At 41.9% G+C, this 24,453-nt stretch overlaps 1 protein-coding gene across 1 annotated transcript in view; it reads right to left on the bottom strand.

Annotated features, from left to right (window-relative positions):
- Positions 1–9,215, bottom strand: part of SDE2 (SDE2 telomere maintenance homolog) — a 12,403-nt gene extending 3,188 nt beyond the window's left edge. Inside the window, exons 1-6 of the mRNA XM_006914273.3 lie at positions 9,052–9,215; positions 6,152–6,269; positions 5,046–5,157; positions 4,551–4,720; positions 3,384–3,501; positions 1,122–1,614 (exon numbers count right to left, since the gene is read on the bottom strand). Coding sequence (XP_006914335.1) covers positions 1,122–1,614; positions 3,384–3,501; positions 4,551–4,720; positions 5,046–5,157; positions 6,152–6,269; positions 9,052–9,171 — 1,131 coding nt within the window. The 5' untranslated portion in view covers positions 9,172–9,215. The remainder of the gene's footprint in view (positions 1–1,121; positions 1,615–3,383; positions 3,502–4,550; positions 4,721–5,045; positions 5,158–6,151; positions 6,270–9,051) is intronic.
- Between the last annotated feature and the right edge of the window lie 15,238 nt (positions 9,216–24,453).

Here is a 24,453-nt window from a genome sequence, read left to right as displayed (position 1 = left end):
AATAACTTTCTCTTACAAAAGATATTTTTTTTAAACATTAAAGAGATCTAGGGACAGACTCTGTCTTTCTAGTTGATGTTTGTTTTAAAAAAAAGTCATTTTTTTAGATTTGAGTGAACCTTGGCTTCATTATTTGTGGCCAAATTCTAAACCACATGTCTTTAGAGAGTCACAGCTGGTTGTGAACGCAACAGCTACTGCAACAGCAAACGCAAAACATCCACAGTTAGAGGCTTAAAGATCGAAAGCCAAATCAGGTTTAATTCTGTTTTCTTTTATTCATTTTTCCAAGACTTTGGTCAGGATAAAGCTAATATATACACATAACATAGAAGTTATGTGTGTCAGGATCAATTTAAAGCCCCTAGTATAAAAAATTCCACTATCCTCCCTAGAAAGCACAATTTACGAATTTTTGCTTATTTATTGGGGGTAAGGAAGGTGCTGGTTAAATAAATAATGATAGTCTTTGTGTTTATCAAAGGAAACCAAGTAGCTTGGGTTTCATCTATTCTAAAAAGCAAATCATTAAATCAAAGAGCAAACATTAAAAGATTTTTGCAGACAGAGAACATGACCAACTAGATGAGGGAAAGTGTGCACAATGGAAACAAATTTTTCAAAGGCTGAATGGGGGACTTATGACTAAATGCTAAAAAGGAGGTGCTCCTCTTCTACAGACAAGACCTCCATGTCCAGCTGACGAGTCCGGTTCACAGTACCCAGGAGAAAGCAAAGCTGGGTAATCCCGGAGCCTTAGTGACAGGAAAATGAGTACACGTCATCGAAGAATGCCATCTATCTTACTATTCCTTACGACCGTATTATTAAGAAAGAATAAACAATACCAATTATGCTATAATATGCGATATACATTCAGAGATTAAAACGTAAAAACATGCATCTTAGAATAAAACATGGAACTGAGGACACCGCCTAGCGGCAAAATAATGTAAATTCTGGAGCCGAAAACGAAAAGACCTAAGCATTTTCAGGGGGACAGGCAAGCTTCACCATCATCTATTTGTACTTCTGATTTTTAAACACGCCTTCCCACTAAGTAGCTGATGGGAAAAAAGCACTTTTTCATTTTTACGACTTCTTGTGGAGACTGAACTTACCGGCTGGCCCGCCTCCAGTCCGGCAGGCGGGCTTTCCCCGTCTTCTGCAGGCGCTGCCTTGGCGGCCCTCTCCCCATCAGTCATTTCTTTTGTCTCTTTCTCTTTCTTCAGTTCGGCCTCAGCTGCTTCCTCTTCTGTGGGTTCTTTGCTCTCTGCTTCCTTCTTCTCCTGGGCTCTCTCCGTTTCTGTAGCCATCTTCCTTTCCACGGACACCTCGGGAGGCACCTCTCCCAGCTCGGCACACGAGTCCTCTGAAACGCCACTCCCGGAGTCAGGCACCCGGGCCTGCGGCTGTCCTGGTGAGCTGGAGTCTGAACGTAACCCTGTCGCCCTCTGAGAACTGCTGGGACATTCGACCGCCATCTCGACAGCATCGCTGTCAGCTTTGGGGACATGGAAGCTCATTCCTGAAGTGCTCGGTGCGTCATCACTGTCGTCATCGGAACTCTCAGAGACGGACCCCTCCACGGTCTCTAGTCCTTCCATGCCCAACCTGTCAGAAAGAACACCGTTTATAGCTTCTACTTGAGGAAAAAACAGAAAAAAGAGCTATAGTCCGTTCAGGGAACAGAGACTAGAACCAACCGTCCCAAAGACCCAAGAGGATCTCTTTTTTATTTTATTTATTTTTATTTTGATTTAAGTATAGTTAGTATACAACATTATATTCGTTTCAGGTGTACAATATAGTCATTCGACATCTATATACCTCACAATGTGATCACCCTGCTAATTCTAGTAATCATGTGTCACCGTGCAAACTTACCGCAATACGATTGGCTACAGTCCCCTTCACCCTTCTCACCCGCCCCCTCATCCCCTCTGGCAACCTTTGGTCTGTTTCTATGAACCTGTTTTTGTTTTGTTCTGTTTGTTCATTTGTTTTGTTTTTTATAGAGTCCACATATAAATGAAACCACATGGTATTTGTCTTTCTTTAGAGGAATCTCTTTTTTAAAGTTGTGAATCTTATGAAAAAATTGATTTTATTTAAAGCTTTTTTAAATATATTGTATGAATTTCAACTGTTAAAAATTATTACTGTTAGAAATTAATAAAGTTTTTAAAAATCCTATGTTTTATTCATAATTGCCCCAAACTAGAAACTATCCAAACGTCTTATCAAGTGAAGGATGAATAAACAATCGTGGGACAGTCATACCACGCAATAAGACTTGGCGATAAAAAGGAACGAACTACTGATACATATAACACCACTGATGGATCTCAAAAGCATTACAGCAAGTGAAAGAAGCCAGACACAAAAGGCTACATGCCGTTCTGGAAAAGATAAAACCACAGCAACAAAGATCGCACCAGCCATCAGTGGCTGTCAGGGGTGGGGGGAGGGGAAGGGAATTAACTGCAAAGGGGCACATGGAAACTTTTTAGGGTGATGAAAGTACTCTACATTTTGGTGGTGGTACATGACTATATTTTTCAAAACCCACAGAACTTTGCAATCAAAAAGGTAAATTTTCCTGTATATAAATTATACCTCAATAAACCTGATTTTAAAAAACACACACAATACCATTTCCTTTTTCTCTCAGGAACGTCTAGGTCCCATTTCAGAAAGAACACACGAAATTCTACAGTGAACACACAGTTACGTTATCTTTGGTTAATAATTATCTTTCTATCCTCAAAAGGGAGGCCAACAAGGAAGCAAGATCCATTTGGACTTAACATCTTCTAGAACGTGGCCCAAAAGAACTGAGTTGGTAACCAGAGGGCCAGCTGGGAAGGGCAGAACAGCTATCAGAAGAGCGGATAAAAAAAAGTCTGCTGTGCTTTCCACTCACGAGCACAAACGTGGCGAAGACAGGGCTGGCCTGAAGGACGGCTGTGGAAAACCCCAGGGATAAGGACCACCCGGAAGGTACAGCCGGGCTTCCGCCTGGAAGGTACAGGCTTCCGCCTGGAAGGTACAGCCGGGCTTCCGCCTGGGGTTTTTTCAAAGTTAACTCTTTCAACACTAAACAGTAATTCAAGTATAAAGTTATTTTTATGTGATCTTTCTCTGTAAGGAACAATATTGTTCTTCGGATTCTATTAATGGCACTCGTAGCAGAAACCATTACTGGTGTGTACCATGTGACAATCATATAATCACTGACACTTGAAGATTGAAGCACTCTGGAAAAATTCTGAGCTGCTGCCAAACATTACTTAAAGATGTGTTATACCAGACAGACAAGAAGGAAATGTATCACGTAGTTCCTCGAAGATGAATTTGGAATGAAAATGCAACATACTTACCAAAAGCACTTCCTTTTCGCTGCACTGGTTCCTTCGTCTCTTTTTGATTTGTTAGGCCGCTTCCGAGTCTCACCACCGATTTCTGCCGATACCATCTTGCTGGAGGTGGCCTGCATACCTAACCGGAAATTTTAACAACTCAGTGTCTACTACCCCAAGTTTAATTAAAGAAATTATAAGTAATCTGGATTGCAAAAAGAGCTGCAATCTAAACCTGCAGATATCAAAATCTAAACCTCAAGATAACAAAAATTAATATGATTAAAATGAGATTAATCCCAGATTTATAGCCTTAAAATAATAAGCATTCTGGATCTGGAACCAGATTTTTTAAAACACCAATGTCTAATCTGTAAACCGTGAAGCTGACAGGTTCAAAACTAGCCCTCCTCAAAGCTAACGATTCATTCCCTTGAGCTCATTATTTGCGTGTGTGTCTCTCCCTTGTTATGTCATAACCTTTTTGATGGAAAAGATTCCCTCTTATTCGATTGTACCCAAAATAGTTCTAGCATAATGCTCTGGATTCTAATAAAATAAGTTAATGACAATCATTCTTATTAAAAACCTTCAAGTCTATGGCTGAACAAGCCTGATCCCATCTGATCTCGGAAGCTGAGCAGGGTCAGGCCTGTTTAGTACTTGGATGGGAGACCACCTAGGAAGACCAGGTACTGTAGGTGTAAAAAATAAAAAAAATAAGGGATTGTAAGATGACACAGTCCTTACAGTCTGTGAGGTCAACCAAGGATTGCCTCGCCTAAGAAATTTAAAAAAATAAAAAAAATAAAAAAAATTAAAAAAAAAAAAAAAACTGACCTAAAACTGGAAGCAAATATGTTGAGGCCTAAACACCAACTACAAACTTAACTTATCCCCATAAAACACAACATGTGTTCTTATCTGGAGCCCATGGCCCATTCAATTCAGGGGTCAAGTATATACTGAATGCTGTGTGGGTAGGCGTTCTTTTTTTTCAGGGTCATAAGATATATACTGTGTTTTGAGGAGAGACAGTCCACAGCTTTCACCAAATTTCCAGATGTCGGTAACCCAAAAAGCTGAAGAACTGCGCTTTACGTGCAGTCCATGCACATATGTGGAACAGTCTGGAACAGCTGGCTTCAGGGGTGCCTGCTGACCACACTAAGGAGTCCTCCTTCTCACCTTTGAGGACAGAATCCTCCAGACGCTCAGCCATCTCGTGGCACTGCTGCTGGTAGTCGGGGCTGGTGAAGCAGTGCCTGGGTTCTGCGAGCTTCCGCTGCAGTCGTTCTAGGCGCTTCTGCTCCTTTTCAGCCTCTCGCTCAGCTTGCTGTTTTACCCACTCAGCCATTCTGGGAATGGGAGAGAAAAACTGATGGATATATGACACATACATGTGTAATACATGTAAACGCCCCTCCCCCCAACGAATTAATGCATTCTTGCTCATACTGTGATAGTCCCTCAAGTGTGCCATGCTCACTACTAGCATACTATAATGGACTTAATTAAGACCCAAAGACAATTATGAAATTACAGAAGAGGTTAAATCCAATAATAAATTACAGCACAAATATTTCAAGTTTACGTTTCTGATATGCGTGACATGTGTATCATCACTACTGATAGGAAAGTATGTTTCCTCTTCAAAAAAATAAAAACAGATGGGCATCTTACGCCTTTTCGTGATTGACATCTCTGAGCCGCCTTCCACTGAGATCCCGGCAAGCTTCTCGGTTGGTTGTCTTCTCAATCTGAGCACCGAGTGCTCGGAGCATAGACCCAAATCCTGAGCAAATATATTTGGAGAAAGCAAGTTTAAAAGTGTTCGAGGATGGATAAATGCCGAACTTATGAAAATAGTAATGATCACAAGATTAAAGATGATCTCTGCTTTTTTTTTTTTTTTTTTTAAGGGAATGGACATTAAGATTCCTAACCAGGGAGCAAATCTGAAAGTATCCATAAACTTAATTCAACCTCATGCCTTTCGTCCTTCCTCTTACATTTCTGAAATATTGTATCTATATCACTGGTATATTTTAGAGGGCTTTATCCAGTGTCAGAGAATCCAAGATTCTCAGATTAAAAATTATATGATGAAATTTTATAATGAGTTTAAAAGGAAAGGCAATTTCAGACTGTCACTGGCTGATATGACAAGCTTCGTTCTTATCGACACAATTTCAAACAGCAGGATGATTATAATCTGAGATGTCAGCCCTCTGAAAACCAAACCAAATCACTGTAGATTTTCAGGAAGCTTAGGGATATATGTTAGTGCATCAGGAGACTAAGAATTGTTCACATTCTATTTTTGCTCGTCGCGTTTCTTTTCTCTTTCTTAGATGTGTTAATACAACCAGAACCTTAATCTACTACAACATGTAAACAATTGTATTTCAATAAGGTAACTTTAAACCTCCCTTGGAACTACAATAACTAGACACGAATCTCAATAAAAGTAGGAGATTTTATTATTTTTACACACTTTCTTCAGCAAATTGGACAGAACAATGATCATTCTCTTCATCTAAACTTCCCCAAAGCTCTGGAGCCCACGCTGCCTAAGAGCTACCCAGCTGGAGAAGGTGGGAACTGTATATACAACATCTTCCTCAAAAAGAATTAAAGAAAATATTCAAAACCAGGTAAGTAAATAAAGGACTTCATAAAGCAAAACAAGGTTGGCATACACAGAGACCAAGGAGTTTGTTAATCTAATACAGATGGCTAAAGTCTGCAAATGTGTTACAACTAAGCAGATGACATTCACGTCCTACCTCCTTTCCCACCACGAAGTCTGGGTTCCAAACTATAAACAGCTCCATGCTGTACTGTGTCGTTGATGTTAACGAGCGATCCATTGCATTTCACAAAGAAGCACTCCTCTGGAACATCCTAGAGACAAATTTGGGTTTCTTTTAATGCTGTTTATGAGACAAGTTTCCCGCAGGAAGGGACCTGGCTTGTTATCTTTTTATTACTCCGGTGACAAGCGGGTAGTATGTATTCAATTAGTATTTGCTGAATTGAAAACGAAACTACTAAAAGGAAAAAGTCATTTCATATGATGTATTCTGGGTACAATTATTTCCTAATACCTAAGCGTGATATATAGGAGAACTCTTTGTCTTTTGGGTAAATTCATAGTGAGACTGATTTGTGATGAGACTCCCTATGACACTCACTGCCAGGATGCCAAACAGAATAGACGGAGTTGGATTTAAGTTGACTGGAGTTTTCCCAAGCAAATACGACAGCAGGAGAGAGGAGCAGGGAGCTCGGGCTACATGCAATGTTGGGATTAACATGGAGGGCTATTCCTGTCTGTAAAATACCGTCTACTTTATGAGATGTCGTAAAGTTTAAATAAGATAGGGAACCTCATATTTGTTTAATGTTTATGACTTAAAAGGCACTTTAGTTTCTTTTAATATTTTATATGTCTAATGGGTATGGTATTTCCAAAATTCTAAATAACTTTAAAAGACATTAACATGAAGGAAGGAATATTATAGTTCATTTGCAAACAAAACTGCTTATTAAACAAGACAATTGAGCAACAAAATTGCATTTTCTGTTAAGATGCTTGTCAATTATAATCACTAGTAGAAAAGACCAAAGAAAATTTAGAATCGATTTAACTGTTTTCAACTATTTGTGTATTTTAAAGCACTTTAAGCACAAAGTATTATGTGATTCTTAGCCTGATCAGCCCCAGGTCACCAGAGACAAACCTATAGTCCATCAGAGTCAAATTTATCGACTCATTGCAACGAGGGGGGGCTGCACATTTTTGGAATCATGGAGTATTTCATCATCATCATCAACAACAACAACAACAGAGTTATAATATTTGGAGCAATGGTGGCGTTTAGGTGAAATTTAAATGAAATGGTGTTTTGAGAGGCTCAAAACAAAGCAGGTCTGCGTATAAAGGGGCAACACCAAGTCCAGACTGTGAAGCAGATCCAGGCTCTTGTTTCCTTGGGAACTATAAAGTTAAAATAAGTGTGGACTGCTGTGTTCAAAATCCCCTAATCTGAAGCTCTGCACCTGGGTTAGAAATCGAGAGTGCTGCCGTATATCAAAGCGACTTAGATTCTCAGGCAGGAGTGGGAAGCATCATTCTTACTGACGCAATTTCAAACAAGTTTTTTACAGTCTATGATTTTCGAGATCAAAGTCTCTCACTGAATAAGAAAGCAGTAGACTTTCAAGGGAGTCATTTTGACATTTCACAACTGCCCCCATGTCCTTGGGAGAAATACCGTTTCTTAGTAACTTTGCAGCTGACTTTATCTGTTATTCCAGTCGGATGAACAGCAGAGCAGATTTTCACTTTCTCCATGAGAGCAAACACTAAGATTATCATGTGTCAGAATACTTTTGTTTTAGAAAGGATAAGTGTGAACTTGAGCTATTTTTACATATTCCAGTATTTCGTCGAATGCCTTTTTATGTCTTGTCTTTATGTTCAGCTTTGTTATGGTGATGTTTCTTAATACACAGCTGAATCCATTCATTTATATTTTTTACTTCTTAAAATTATTTTTTCAATACTCCTCTAAATTAAGGTCCTAATTTTTTCTGGCCTCACTTTGGATCAACTGTCAGTGAGTTTGAAAATCGTACTCATGAGGTAAGAATTATCTTCAGTGATATTAATCCCAATTATTTTAGAAAATATTTCCCCATTCAGATTGACAAAAAAGGTTCTCATAGTTTTTAGATTGGACTGCAGTGTAGGAAGAAAAATGAAGACGCTGAAAAACCACCTTATTTGCAAATACACATGGCTTTTTCATGGAACTTGTCCAAGCAAACATTTGGTTTGGACTACAAATGTTAACATGTGTTAAGCTTATAAATAACAAGCAGAGGAAACAGCCTAAAGAAGCAAGGACGAGGTGCGGTTATAAAGAAAAACAGTACTAGATCAAGTGCCAAGATTAAAATTAGATTCAGGGAGACCACCCAATTTTTTGGATAACTGAACAGGTTTCCTATCTCATAGTTGGTACAAGCTTGCTTGCTTGATAATTAAACCACACATATAACTTTAAAACTCCATGATAGGTTTTCAAAAATATGCATGGACAAATGAGACCATCAAATGATTAGTAAAAACATCTAAATGACAGGCCCTAAGAATCCATGCCTTCAACAGGGCACGTGTGTGAATGCTTGGCTCCAACCAGTGAGGACCAGATAAATCCATTCTCCTCCCCAACCATCCTTTGGCCTGGGTTTGGATATCACATAGTTCTTCTCTAGGTCGGAGCTAACAGGGATATTTGATCAGTGGACAAAATGCATGTCATATAACCAATGAGTAAATGTAAGGAAAACATAAGGAAATGAGCCTTAAAAGTGATCTGGCCCAGCTCTCTCATTTACGGATGGAGAAACAGAACATCAAAGTGTTTTCTGTTAGTCCACACTGAGGGCTGGACTAGGCGCCTGTGAGCGGAGGGGTTTGTCCCCCTTCTGTGGGGCAGCACAAAACGAAAGCAAAGGAAGGCCTCAGCATCCGTTTGAAGCACCGTAAGACTGAGAAGCCCTCGGCCTTAAAAACCAAAAACCCCAAAGAACAGACGCACCCCAGACAGACCCTCTCCGCACCCAAGCCTGCCTCGTCCTCCACGTTCCCCTTCCTTCCAGGAACCGCGAACCTCACCTGATCTTGGCAGTGTCGGTGGATAAGGTCTCGGACGGAGCACGGGGCCGAGGCAGCCCGCACCGCCCTGCAGCCGAAGCCGGGGCCGCGAATCCACACCAGCGCCGCCAGCTCCGCCATTTCACCCAGTCCGGGAAACAGACACCCGGCGCCTCTGGATGACGTTGACCAGCCGCGCAGCGCCCCGCCCCGCGGGCCCTCTGCTCGCCCCGCCCCTCCCCCGGGGCGGGTCACGTGAGCCCGGCCGCGGAGCCGAGCCGGCGGGGGGAGGGGAACAGGAAGAGTCTGGCGAAGGCCGATAAGACCGCGGAGCACTAGGGCGAGGCGTTGCTAGGGGAAGTTGCTAGGGCGGGGCTCCAGGGACGCTCTATAAAAGGCTGGCGCTGGGTTAGGTTTCGAGCTTTATGGCTGTAAGCGATAAGAGGTAACTAAGCACCGCCCTGTGCTGCAGGCTTTGGCCCTTTTCCTTACATCTGTGCAGTTATTTTTGGGTGGCGGGCGGGGAATCGTGGCCTGAGAAGGCACTGCTCCCTGGGGGCGTGAGGGGAGAGGCTGCAGTCCCGGAAGCGGTTCGAGGGGGGCTGCTTCCTCCTCCCTGGAGAGATTCCCCCCACCCAAGGGGCAAGGGAAACGACCTCAGGAGGTCTCTAAACAACGGCTCCCGGGTGGTTTTTCCTCTCGGTTTACCACGCATCCTCTTCCTTTACAGAAACTGCCAACCTCTCGTTTTCTGCCAGCCACGCTCAGTTTATTCTTATTTCCGCCTGTTCGCGTTCTGCGTTATCTCCACTTCAGCTCTGTTTTCAAAATATTTCACAGCAAGTGGGCCCTTGTGAAAGGCAATGGCAGGAGTGACGCTCACAGTAATGCTGCTTCGAAAAACCCTGCTATAACTTTTATTCTGCACCATGGAAACACACTCGTACAGATTTGCATAGCACAACTTTAAGGATCTGGGAATCTGGACTCCCTTAATATTTAATACGCCGAGGTTATGGTATTTCGAAAATCCTGAACAATTTCAAAACCACTGGTGTGAAGATAGGACGGTTATTAGGAGATACCTGTGCCTACAGAACACAAATGAATTCCCTGCTGTTAAGATACTTGGGAAATGATACTCATCGCCGAAGGGAAAGGAACAAAATATTCAGAAATCATTTTACTGTGGTGGTTTGCACAGAAATAGAATTTCAACGCCTGTGAAGTTATAGCTTCTACTGTGTCTTTATTTCTCTTACACAGGAGGGAAAACGGGAAAGGGCCTCATCGTTTATTACAACATTATACCTAGTCCTTCCAAAACCTGAAATCTGAATGAAATCATTCACTTTTTGTTCCTTTGTTACATTTAAAAATTAATTTAAAAATTACTTTAAAAATCTAGGGCGATTTTAAATAGTATTGAATAGATAGTTGTCATTTAAAACATGAAATAGCTATTGTTACTAACTTTTCAAAGACACAAATTTCCAGAGCAATATATGTCATCTGTTGCTACACCCTGAGCATGTAGCACCATATATACACATAATAGACGTTAAATAAACATTCCTTAGATATTCGAAGAATTACTAATGTCTAATTATTCCCAGTATACATTTAAAGAAACATATTTTGCACTAATATAACATTTTCTCTCAGGATGCAGAATTTGACTTGGATTGGTCAATATCAAATTCATTTAAATAATGCGGAAATTGAGGTACCTAAAGTTAGGGCCAAGGCCAAGAACACCATGCATATCAGTGGGAAAAAATCTAGAAAGACAGCTGATGAGCTGGGTGGCTGAGAATACATGGTGGTGTCCAGTAGACAGTGTTACGTGGTCAGGTTGGTCAGTGGTTACGGAAAAATAGAGACAACTGCTGCCACCTTCCTCACCTCATGGTGTTAGGTAGGGAAGGAACAGGAAAACACATGTAGGGTTGTGACAACTGAGTGGTGAGTGGGTGGGGACCAGTTCCTGTACTATCAAAACAGTGTAGCTGTGCTCCTAGGACTGTATTTGGGGTTCTTTCCAATAAACCACGCTGGCTTCGTTCCTGCCCATCTTCTCCAAAAGATTGACTCTAGCTGTATGTTTGCTTTTTGATGACTGGTTCAGCTGTCACGAGAAGGACACAGTAAAAGCATCTTGAGGCAATGTGGAGTAATTGTTCACTGCCAGGAAATGACAACACTAATGTTTGTGTGGCAACCCGTGACAGGGGCTCCACTGAGTCAAAATGTCATACCGTTCTGCAAGAACAGGAAGCAGAACCACACGCGCTAGCACTTTCCATAAATGACAGTAAGGCTTCTACACTAGTGAATTCAGACTATGTCCACGCGCGACAAGCAAGTTGCACTTCTGTGTTTTCTGCCGTGTTCACGCTCAGAGGAGATGGAAAGAGGTTGCTAATGCTATCTTTACGACAAAATACAACGGTGCAGGCTGACTCCTCCTGTGCCACAAATGCAAAACTGCTACGATCTCCTAAATTGGCAAGTGTCGCCTTATAGATGGCTCTGGCCCCAGGAACAATAAAGTCAGCACCTCACTTGAAACAGCTTCTGGATAAGAGCCGTATAGTCCACACTAGGTGGTGGATGGTGTGGGAGGTGGAGCCTAAAGCAAGGATCTGAGATATTGGGCTACCAGAGAGGGCGCAGCTCCACCCTCCTTTTATTGGGCAGAAGAAAACAGGACTTGTCAAGGATGAGGTGGAGTTGAGAGGTGGAAGAGGTTCGTGTTTAGTGCTGATGCGGAAAGAAGCTGGAGAGGGGAGAAGACTGGGGTAGAGGTGCAGAGCAGAGATAGAAAGCTGGACCCCCGGTCAGTGCCGAATACAGAAGCCCACCTCTTTGTTGTAACAGCAAGAAGAAGAGGTTTTCGTTCAGAGTGGACTTACATCAAGGACTTCTATCACTCTCGATTGCCCTGGACATTACCTTGTTCCTGTTATCGTGACAACACCAGTTTCTAAAGGTTTATTGGTTAACATCATCCTTTTAGCACTACCACATAATGTTACAGTGAAAAATTAAAATTTCGGCCATGCTATTCACTAGAACTATAAAGCAATATTAACATAGCACCTATCTTCCGGAAATTTATGATCTCATCAATGGGATTTTTTTCAACATTGAAATTTTATTTCTCTCTAGGTAATAGAAATCCATAATCCTTTATGAATTCTGCATAATCAAGCCTTCCAAAAGGGGGTGTTCCTGCTGGAGAAGTGATAGGTGGGTCTTTGGGGTATTTTTTTTCTTTAATTAGTTGACATTAGAGTATGTCTACTGTATTAGTCAGGGTTCTCCAGAGAAACAGAGCCAACAGGAGATATATATGGGGAGAGAGAGAGAGAGATTGATTTATTATAAGGAATTGGTTCATACCTCACATGATTATGGAAGCTGACAAGTCCCCAGATCTGCAGGGTGAGTGAGTAAGCTGAAGACCCAGGAGAGTTAGAGTATGTCTACTGTATTAGTCAGGGTTCTCCGGAGAAACAGAGCCAACAGGAGATATATATGAGGAGAGAGAGAGAGAGATTGATTTATTATAAGGAATTGGTTCATACCTCACATGATTATGGAAGCTGACAAGTCCCCAGATCTGCAGGGTGAGTGAGTAAGCTGAAGACCCAGGAGAGTTGACGTTGTAGTTCTAGCCTGAAGGTCATCAGGCTCAAGACCTAGGAATTCTTCCATTTTGTTTATGCAGGTCTTCAACTGATTGGACAAGGCCCACCCACAGTAGGACAATCAGCTTCATTCAGTCTACTGATTCGAATGTCAATCTCGTCCAGAAACTCTCAGAGGAGCATCCAGAACGATGTCTGATCAAATATCAAGGCACTCAGTCCAGTCACCCTGACACAAAATTAACCATCACATCCACTAACTGGGGTTATCTTTGATAAAGACATAACCGTCACTATTTAATTTTACTTTGGCAACCCAAAAGAAGATACTATTTGGTGAATAGAGAGAGACTGATTAAAAGTTGGTGTTTCTTACTCCCCAGAGGTTTCACTGTGTGAACCCAAGAAACTCATCTGACTGCTTTATGCATCTGCTTCTGCACGGTTGAGCTGCACTACAACTGTTGCTAAATTTACCTTTTCACCACAGGGTGTGATCAAAATTCATGATTGTAAAATTCTTTGAGATTTTTTTTGAATGAAAAGTGTATGCCTTATCAATTAAAATGTCAAGGGTCATTGGGCAACTAAATGAGGATTCCAGTTTGAATCAATTAAAAGTATTTTAATTACAGCTGTCTGGCTAACTCACCTACCTAGAACACATTTTTTAAAAATAAAAAATAGAAATAAGCCCAAAGGTTTCCACACAGCTAAAGTCTGTGCATTTTTCCATGAGAACCTTAGGCTCTTCTTGTTTTAAAACAGATTCAAACTCAGTGACGTCCTGAAGAGCCTACAGAAAATTGGTAAATTTATATGAAGGAAATTATTAAATTATAAGAAGCAGGGAGAAAAGAATAGCAAAATCGAGACTACGAGAGGTCCCCTGGTGTGGGGATGAGAATGAGAAGTAATAGTCGCAGCTGGGGCGACGATATAAAAAGACAAAACAAAGCAAACACCGCCATTGGGGAAAATTTTGTCTTGAGTCAAACACACCACAATAGAAACTAAAGACAGTCTATGGCACGGCAGAATGATAGAATTAATGAAAATCCTGAAAATCCTGAATCCCGAAGGCAAGGCTCAGTTAGCTTCAGTGCACCCCAGTTAAGATGACAAGGCAGAATGATACAAGTTTTAGAAAAAGTCCACCACAAAGGGTAGAATGAATATATGGGGCGAACCCTAGCAATAGTGAAAACTCAGCTATTCAGAACAGCATTTTTCCTGAAAGCTCTAGACTGACAGTCTTAGAACTTTGTCCTCTCCCATTGGGTAGCTTTTGTATTTTAATGCACTTCAAATAGAGCGCAAGACAAACTGCTTCGTGTACAAAGAAACAGTTTCCTCCCTGTTCCTGTAATATGACATTAATTTCAACATGTAACTTCTCTTTTAATTATCCAGAGCCTTGAAAGACAGACGATCTATACCACTCTGGGTAAGAAGATAAGGATGGAAATGATGCAAAAATTCTCTCATTTTCCATAAGTCAGTAGAAGATTTTCCTTTGAATATTTACTAAAAATTTATAATGCATGCATATGGACTATATAAAAGATTCGTAAAGGACATGAATGTATATATTTTTCCTGTAATCGCTGTCAAAATCATCTGCACATTGGTAGAAGGAGAGGAATAATGCATATGCACTGCTACTCTTAGGAGATGCAAAAATTTCATATATAGTCTCCAAATGATGTTAGTATTAAGTCAGAGTAGTGATTCCCAAAGTCTATTCCATTAAATGTTAGGTCACCACGATGCACTCCTATAAAAGAATTCCATTTTCGAATAAATTTGGGAACACTCCCATATATATATGTCCCCAGGTAGAGATTCACAAAGTTCATTAACATGACATAAAACCCCTACACATTCTTCTATCTTTGTTTAATCCAATATTTCACAAACCTGCTTGACCAATTACAACTGTTAGCGTGCCCTAGGATTAGTATTCAGAAAACGCTGGGGTTGAAGTATGGTTAGCTATGGGATTTCCAAATATAAAACCAGAGAATACACAGCCTGCAATTCCTGAGGGTGTTCTTGGAGTTCAATTCGTTTTAATTCATACGAACACACTTTTTTCTCCACACGCCATCAGAATCCGCTTTACCACATACATTTTTTCTAGTTGTTAGGACCAGTGCTGGTGAGCTAAGTCTTTCTTCTTCCTGCCGCTTGAACGTTAAGACAATAGCTAAACACAACTACGTTTCTTGTGTCGTGCCTATGTGCAGAGTCGATAAACACGAAGGAATGAACTCCGTCAGGATGATTCGTAAAGGACATGAATGTATATGTCATAGCTCATACTGGAGACTTAAAGACCTGCCGCATGAGCGGGTTGTTCAATTTAACAACTCTTTATTTTTTACCTACAAACTGCAGGAAAAGAGAGGCAAGAGAGGGGGCACTAGACGGAGAGACACCAGGAAAACAAAGGTAAGAGCCTTCTCTCCAGGGACTCTAAAACCGTAATAAATAATAATGATTCTTAAAACATCTCAGACTATATTATAAATGCTATAATAGGCATTATAACAGACACCCATAAACTACATCCTATAGGCATATAGGGGTGAGAGAGGCAAAGAATTTGGGTTTTGAATGGGTATGCGGTGGATAGGCTGGTAAGGTTAACACACACTTTCTAGAAAGGCCCAGAGGAGGAGAGTACAGGGTTCAGGGAATGACAAGACGTCTGTTACTGCAAGACCATGCGTAGCTGTGGGAGTCGGGGGTGGGGGTGGGATTTGGGGGGTGGAAACCGTAGCAGGTAATGACTGCAGAGGTAGAGAAGACTATTTAACCAGAGACAGGCAGACCTCAATCTGTAAGGGAAGAGAGAACACAGCAGGTTTTGGGCTGAGAAGAGGCACGATCAGACCCATATTTTAGAAAAGTAACCCTGGGGAGAGATTGGAGACATAAACAACAACAACCACCCTTTATTGAGTAGCTATCCCTATTTTACTAGTATGAAAACAGGTTAAGGGGCTTGACCTAGGTCGCACAGCAATTGGGTGTCAGAACCAGGGTTTCAACTTGGGTCTGATTCCGCAGCACGAAGACCTACTATCAGATCCTATAATTAGGCTACTGCCAAGGTCAGAGGAATGAAGTCCTACAGACAGTGGCAGCAGAGAGAACAGGTGGAAGACACTGAGGAAGCAGAATGGATAGCGATGGCTCCCTGTCTCCTCGTCGTAACCTGGCATCCTACCGGAGAAATCACAGTCTAGAAAAGAGAAGATCACAGAGGGAGAAACGAGAAGACATTTAGTGTCCTCCTCCTGCCAGAAACCCTCAGGATCACTGCTGACGTCTTAGCAGTGAAACTCAGGAACTCGTTTCAGTTTTGTCTTTATCTTCAATGTATTTTTTTTTTTTTACCAGATGCCTTTTTTTGGCCTTTCCCTGTGGATATCTGGGCTCCATGTGCAGCCTGTCAATGTCTGTTATGAATTCATAATGATATTCTGTTATTATCTGCATGAATCTGGAAAGTGCGCGTGTGTTTGCGTTATAGATCTGGGTAAATAGAAAACCCAATGAGAAGGGCTGGATGCTGTTATGATATTCACGATATTCATGAAATGCAGATGTGGATGAAGACATTAGGCCTGTACCTGTCATCCTGAGTTATTCCTTGGTGTGATTATTATATTGGATATAGACCTTGTTTGTGCATCAAAATTGATGTCTACCGTCCATGAGACAAGATGATCTGTGTTATAATTTGAACACTGTATAGGACTTGTTTTAGGGTAAGAGTGGCTTCCTGGAAATACGATTACCTTTTCTTTGAAATTTCAACACTCACGAGATATAAAACAGGAAGATGGGATTCCCCCATCAGATATTTCAACGATTCCAATCGTACTGGCTTCTTTCTCAAAGCCTGGGTACCTAGTTATGTTTTGCATGTCTTAAACCTAAAATCCTCCTCAGTCCTGTTCCCTTCAGACACCCACACTCTCAGTTCCCTCCCTCTGGGCTTCAGAGGTGTTCTCCCTGCCATCTGGATGTCCCATGTGTATCAGAAGGTCAGTTACTTCTGCTCTAAGCTTGCTTTATCTTTTATATTTCCTAACTCAGTGACTATCATCTATCTACCCAGGCTTAATTTGTAAAATCGAGATTCATCGCAAATCCCCATGCTTTGTCATCCCCCAAATCTGATCAATGTCCGCCCTTCCACCCCCAGTGCTAATGCCTTGTTTCAGCCATCACGGACTCTGGCCTACGTGAGCTCCACCCTTCCAACCACACCCCACACTGTTGCCAGAGTGACCTCCCTAAAACCAAATTTAATGATGTCATTCCCCTGCCCAAAACTCTCCAATGACACCTGATAGCCTCTAGGGGGAAATTCAAACACCCAAACTGTCCCCTGCCCAGTGCTGTGTCTTGATCTTATCTAGCCTCCCCATCGGACTCCATGCTTCAGCCATGCTGGCTACTCACCTCGTTATTCACGCCTTCATGTCTTTGCTCAAATGGCACCTTTCAAGCTTTTCTCATGCCTGCCTTTCCTCGACATTCCCCGCCCCACTAGACCTTGCGACAACTCTTTTTAAACTAACTTGATTGAGGTAACATTGGTTAATAACATTACATAAATTTCAGGTGTACAACTTTATAATACGACATCTGTGGACTCTAGTGTGTGCTCACCACGTGAAGCCTTCTGCCTGTGACAATTCTAACACAGTGACAAGAACACCGTCATCCCCTTGGCTTCCTGTGACAGAGAACAGTCCGCTTAAGGACAGGGACAGCATCTTAGTTATCTTTGTACTTTCAGCTTCTAGCACAGTGTCTGACAGAGAGTTGGTGCTCAGTAAATATTTAAAGAAGGAATGTTTCTGAATTTTCACTAGCTTCATTGGAAGCTTTCTTTTTAGTAACTCAGAATTTTTATTTTGGGGTGAAGATAATGTCCCACATGTTTCAATACAGCAGATGTTAACCTTTTTCTCCCGTCGCTGTCTCCAGCCTGTGAAGGCTCTGATGCTCATATTCCAAGTGGGAGTGAGGGAGCCATCAGAGGCAGGAGGCGGGGTAACCTGGGGGAGGTGAGTGAAGCCAAGAGAGTAATTTGTCTCCAATAAGACTTTCAATTTGGAGGAAGCAGTGGTTCTATTTAAGACTGTGGAATCAGCTGAAATTTTATTTATATTTAAATCTAATCTCATATTATAAAAGGTATTTATTGTGGGGGTGGGATTAAAAGTCGCAGAAAAATCTTAAGTCCTAGAGGTTGTTTGCATAAAATCCGTAGACAAACAAATATGCTCACTTTCAATGTAGTCAAAGTTATCCGTTTTTCCTTTTTAGTTAAATGTTTTATTTAAATGTCTTATTTAAGAAGTCTTTTCCAATTCCAAGGTCAAAAAGATTCACCTGTATTTTCTACTTTGAGTTTTTGTGTTTTGTTTAATATCTAAGGTCTTAATCCGTTTGGTGTCTATTTTTACTTATAGTGTGAGGTAGGGATTCAGTTTCATCCTTTTTCATGTGGATAATAATTTTATCCAAGACTATTTATTGAATAGTCTTCCTTTCCCCACGAGTTATAAATGCCACTTCCGACATACAGCAAAGTTTCACACCATCCTATTCTATTCCATTGGTCAATGTGTCTGGCCCTGGGCCAGTATGGCACTGTTTTAATTACAGTAGCTTCATAATAGGTTTTATTATCTAAAGGGTAAGCTGCTCCTTGCTGATCTTCTTTTACAAGCATCCTGTCTCCTGTTCACAGTAACAAAAACTCCAAAACAACCTAGATTCCCATCGAGAGATGAGTAGATGAATAAGCTACGCTTTATTCCCACAATGGAATATGTTTCAGCAGTTACAACAAATGAACTGCATCCACATGTAAAAATATGATTGAACCTTAGCAATACAGTAAGTGAAAAAAATAAATTCCAAAAAGTTACACACATTATGATACCCTTTTTATAAGGTTAAAAACGACTGGTATAAAAATGTCCTTTTTCGAAATACATCAAGGTGAATTAAAATGGTATTAAAAAGAAAAACAAGTGAATGAGAACCCAAGATTCAGGATGACGGGTTCCTTCAGAGAGGGGAGGGCGGGGGTCCATTGGGGGTGGGTTTATATGTGCTCGTTACACGATTAAAAATAACGAAACGAAAGATATGCTTGAACAATGAGGATGTGTTTAATCCAATCCCAAGGTTTAAAAAAAGATGAAAAAAATAAAAGCTATAGAAATGGCCTTTGAGAAGGTATGTTGAGTTCCAAGTATTCCAAGGCCGATGATTTTTGTTGCCGAACTGCCGTGCAATCTGAAAAGCCGCTCAGAAACTGCCAGGCGGAGATACTGTCAAGAATGCAGAACAGCGTGATGGAGACAAAAACGCTCTTGCTTCTTCACACATTCTTGAATCCGTGCAGATTGCGTATTGTGGTCAGTAATAAAGGGTTTTCTGGCTAGCATCCTTTCTCTACCGCTTCCTCCTCCAATAGCCCCAAATTTATCTTCCACATCCCCACTGTGGAGTAGCCTGGAGTTTAGAAGTGGGACACCCCCTCCTTCCACGGCGGGCCCTGACTAATCAAGGTGGCCCCTCTGCGCCCCACTTCAGTCATCACTTATGGGTTAAGGAAGGGGTACCTGATAAAAACTGGCCTGATCAGACTGAAGTTAGAGACTTCTGTTTGCTGTTTGGAGGAGAATGCATTCTCCCCCACTAGACTTGAACTGGAAAGAACGTAGCCTGGCCCGTTGCTACTGGCCATACTGGGAATAGAGACTATACCTTAGAAATCAGAGCTGAGGGGATCCCAGGACACGGATCCCGATGGAACTGCACAGGAAGCCCACATTTCCTCAGGAATTTTCAGTTTCACGAGCAATAATAAAAGTAAAAATCCTGTTACTTTATAAGCCAACCTGAAATGGGTTTGGAGACCTCGTGACAGGAAAACACCCTAACAGCGATATGCTGTCTAGGCGGCCCCTCACAAGGCACTTTGGAGGGATACAAAAATGGAAAGGAACGATTAGCCCCTGAGGTCCCTTTATACATCATCTGAGGGGAAAATGCGATGAGTACCATAAAAGTATAAAAACACAGCGCCGTATGGCTGAGGGGACAAGGGTGGGGTGAGTGTCAAGAGAGGTGCTCTAGGGAGGAAGTGGCATTGAAGGTGGTCTCTGGAGAATGAGATGGCACAGGCGGTGTTGGTATCTGCTGGGGGCTGGGCAGAGAGGGTCCCACGGAGCCGAATGGCAGAACCGGAGATGCAGATGCTTAAAGGGACAGGATGGGTTTGGGGACTTTGAGTTTTTTCAATGCTTTCTACATGCCAGGCACTTATGCAGATTATTTCTTTTAAGCCTCACTATTTCTTTTAAGCCTCACGCAGAAAACAGTGCTATTACTGACGTTTTTCTGTAGAAACCTGGGGTACAAAGAGGTTAAATAATTTTCCCAGCGTCTAACTGTACAGCTAGTTAATGCAGCAGCCAGTCAGTCTAAATCGCCGCACCTAACCATTAGACCACACCGCCTTCCCAAGTGTCGCAATAAGCAGGTAACTCGTCTCTGCACACAGTCAATGTTGAATGACTTCACCCAGTGGCAGGGTTATATGGTCCGAGGAATGGCCCTTTCTCTAGAAATCCCAGCTGAATTCATAGAAGCCAGAAAGATAAATAGGAAAATGTCACCTACACATAATAAATAAATACACGTTGCTATGAATAGTGTTCATACTCTGCTTTTCTCTGAAAGGGCTCAGAGCCATCTGGGCACAACCTGCCTTCCCACTTATTCAGATAACAGCCCATGGAAGGTTATTGAGGTCGTTTGTCCTCACTCTGCGAGGCCCCAGGCCCTCAGCTCTTCTGGTCATATGCGGACCTGCTTAGGCAGGTGTTTCCCGAGCTGGCGGGCACCCCAGGAGGATGAGGCGAGACTCCCCAGCACGCTAGCAGATTTCTTTCCTGTGGGCAGCAGCCAAGCCATGGTATCCCTGACCTCGGCTCCCCCAGGCCGCTTCGGAAATGCATGTAGAAGCTCCTTGCCTGGGGGCCTCCGGGGCTGGGAGGCCTGGGACTGGCAGGAGAACCCTGCTCTGAGCAGAATCTTGGCTCCATCAAGAGATGAAGGACGAGTTAAAAAAAGGGTGTTCTCCTACTACATCATCAGCCCTCGGTTAAGAGGGCAGATTAAGATCATTTCTAATTTTCACATGAAAAAATTGAGTTGCAAGGGAGGGGCAAAATGGCTATCTATATAAATATTAAGACAATAAAACGCCCACCCCCCCGACTTTCTCCCTCTATAAATATGTATGTTTTTCCTAGAGACCAGTGGTTCCCAAACTTTAGCACCATCACATTACTGGGCCCCAGCCCCAGGGTTTCTGATTCTGTTGGACTGGGGTGAGACCTGAGAATCTGCATTTCTAACGAGTTTCAGGCAATGCTGCAGCTGCCAGATAGATGGTGAGGGGCCACAATTAGAGAACATGCTTTAGACCGTTGCACTATGACACCAGACATGGCATTTTGTCACCTATGACAAGCCCTTCGATCCCTTTACCTTGGAGCATTCTAGATGAAGGCATTAGAAAATTTGAAGTTCAGCAATATGATCTCTCAGGTCTCGTCCAGAATCGGATCCTATGAGGAAGACACACGGTCAGCAATTATTGAGGGATTTGTATTCCAAAGGCAATGAGCCAGTTGTGTATACCTCAGGAGGCATTTTCCTATAAAAGTCAAGTGGGAAAGAGGCACCATTAAGTTACCCGTGTACATTTGCCCAGGAGAGAGACCTCCTTTCACGGAAGCATGTCCTGAGTTGAACCCAAAGGGCAGTTAGAGGCTGAGAATCAGGACCTCCTCCATTGCTTGTCTGTTTGTTTTCTACAGTCTGAGTCAGTCATCAAGGGCCGCCCACATTGATGTGCGGGAACAAATGCCAGCAATGAGCCTTCAAGGACAGAGCAGGGGGCCACCGTGTCCCCAAGATCCTGGTTAACGGACGGCAGACCCAGGGGCAAAATCTACACCTTCTGATTTAGAGTCTGCGATGGAGTCTTTCTATGTGAGTTTTGTTGTTGTTGCTGTTGTTATTGTTTTAATGAAATTGTAGACTTTCTTGGCACACCAGACGTAGCAGTTTGAGGACTTCTAATCTCTTGCATTAGTCAAACTAAAGTAGCTCCTTGCCAACCAGGAAATGGTTCGACCTGATCTTGCTGCTAAGCAAGGAATTAGTATCTGGTGTGAGATATAACCCTGGCTCTTTGCACATTGGATTTTTCATTCTAGAAATACAAGCTAGGAGTGGCTTTATGATCGTGCCAGGTATAAGTCCTGTCTGGTCAAGTTCTACTGGGCTATTCTCTCTCTTTTTTTTTCTTCTTTCTTGCTGGCAGGTGAGGACATTCAACTTTTTCCAACACATCTGAGGCATGCTCTAACAGCATCTTGTGATTTACTGCTTAATTATAACTGTACCCATGTCTGCCTGGGCCTGTGAAAATACTGGAGCTCTTATCATTTCATCCAACATAGGCAGTCATGGTTACGGATTCAGAGAAGACTTTTTTTATGGTTGGTGAATGATTTCTAAAGTGGTACCAAGCCAAGTCCACCGAAACAAGGACGCAGGAATAAAGCAAAGAGAAAAGAGAGAGGAACTTGTTATCCCAGGAAGTGGAGGCTACAGAAAACCTGAATTTAGAAGTTGATGCCACATTCTCTAGCTTGGGTCATGAACATATTTTCAATTGGTAATAAAGAGAACATTTGAGCTATTCTGAGAGAGAGACAGAGAGACAGACAGACAGACAGACAGATAGAGACAGAGAGACAGGCAGAGACAGACACAGAGAGATAGAGAGACAGAGAGACAGAGAGAGAGACCCGTAATGCTTCCTGAAGAACACAAGCGAAAATCTATAAACTCAAATCAAAAAAGCCATTGAGCTGCGTTAACTTGGACATGGAGGTTCTAATCCAAGTAACTGCAGGCAGAATCCTGACGCCTGAGAGCCCACGAGCGATACTAACGAAGGGAATGTCTCAGACAGGAAGGACAGACTGGCTCCAGAGCCCAACATGTGCCTGCTGGAGGAGAAAGGGAACATCTCAGCCTCGGTTTTGCTCAGGAAGCTAAGAGTTTGTTATGTTGGGGTTCTCAATAGCTCCAGTTTCGTTTTAAAGTTATTTTCTCTGAAAATCTTAAGCGGTGTTAGGAAGTCACCTCTGAGCCACCATCAGAGGAGAAGCCCTTGTCTCTCTTTCGAAGCTGAGAAAAGCTGAGGGTGCTGTAAATTTGGGAGAAGGCTTTGAAAGAGTCGCAGGAATAATCAGCATCATTCTGGATTCTTAAGCCTCTTTCATCTGAAGGTCTCAAAGATCAGCATAAGCAGTAATTATTCTCACAGTGCCGCTTGGAGGTAAATAGATATTAGGATTTGATTAGCATGTCACTCACACTTCTACATCTGTAGACTTCAGGTTCCATTCCATTATTTACTTTAGAAAAAAAATAAATATTTCTCCCTAAGTTTGTGGGATGAACTTGCCTATGAAGTACTTAGTTCTGACCAAAGTCTGTGGGCTGTATAAAGAAGTTCTGTGTAAAGCACAGCCTCTCAGGGAGTTTACATTCTATTGAAGAGATAAGATGTATGCATATAATTAACAATAACATAAAAATTCTCTCAAGACAGGATATGGTTAATGTAAAATAAAAAGTTTTGAGTGGGATAATCACCATGGATGCTGGGAGCCAAGGAGAGCTTCATGGAGGAGGAGGGATTTGGACTGGACCTTGGATATTCAGTGTCCGAGTATGTGTGTGTGTGAGTGCACATGTGCATTCCAGCAGGGGATAGTAGCATGTGCAAAGGTACTGAGGTAGTAATATACCTGACTTGTGTAGAGGTCATACAGCCTGATATTGCTGAAGACAGGAGAACAGTCAAAGATAAGATGGGAAAGCTAAGTAGGTCGAGACCAAACAGCGAAGAGCCTTACTACCAAATTCCCAAGATTTTCACTCTCAGTATATTCCAGAATAAATTTAAAAAGATTAGAAACTGGCCCATGTGAACAGTTAAAATAATAGAGGAAACGGAATTGGTCGCAGAAAAAAATAAACTGGGATAGTTTAGAAGAGATGGTTTAGCTATAACGATGGTTCTCGAAGCGTGATCCGCGGACCAGCAATCAGCATCAACAGGGAACTCGTAAGAAACGCAATGTCCTGGGTCCTGTGCAGACCTGTGGAGTCAGAGACTCTAGAGTGGGACTCAGCAATGTTTGAATCAGTCTTCTGGATGACTCCGATGCACCCTCTGAGTTTGAGAATTCCCGAGCCAGAGAAATGATCCTTTTAGCATAAAGGCTCAAATAGGATTCTCCTCATCTAATTCATGCTGTGCATCTGCAAACAACAAAACACACACACACTCACACACAAAATCATGAAACCAATTATTTGAATTAATCCTTTTAAAAACCTTTGTATTAAGTAAAAATTTTAAACTTACAGGAAAGTAGACAATAGAAGATAAACCTTCACATATTCACCACCCAGATTAACAATTAGTAAGATTTTGCTGCACTATCCTATCTTCTTTTTTTCCCTAAATTATTCTTTTAACTCTAGAAATTATTTATACTCACTCCTACCTATTTCAGGATGCATCTCTTAAAAATATTCTTATGTGACCACAATGTCAATATCACACCTAACA

Source organism: Pteropus alecto, unplaced genomic scaffold (assembly GCF_000325575.1).
Source record: "Pteropus alecto unplaced genomic scaffold, ASM32557v1 scaffold115, whole genome shotgun sequence".
NCBI classification, from domain to species: Eukaryota; Metazoa; Chordata; class Mammalia; order Chiroptera; family Pteropodidae; genus Pteropus; species Pteropus alecto.
Note: the sequence above shows the minus strand (reverse complement) of the source record. Positions and strands in the feature narration are given on the sequence as shown.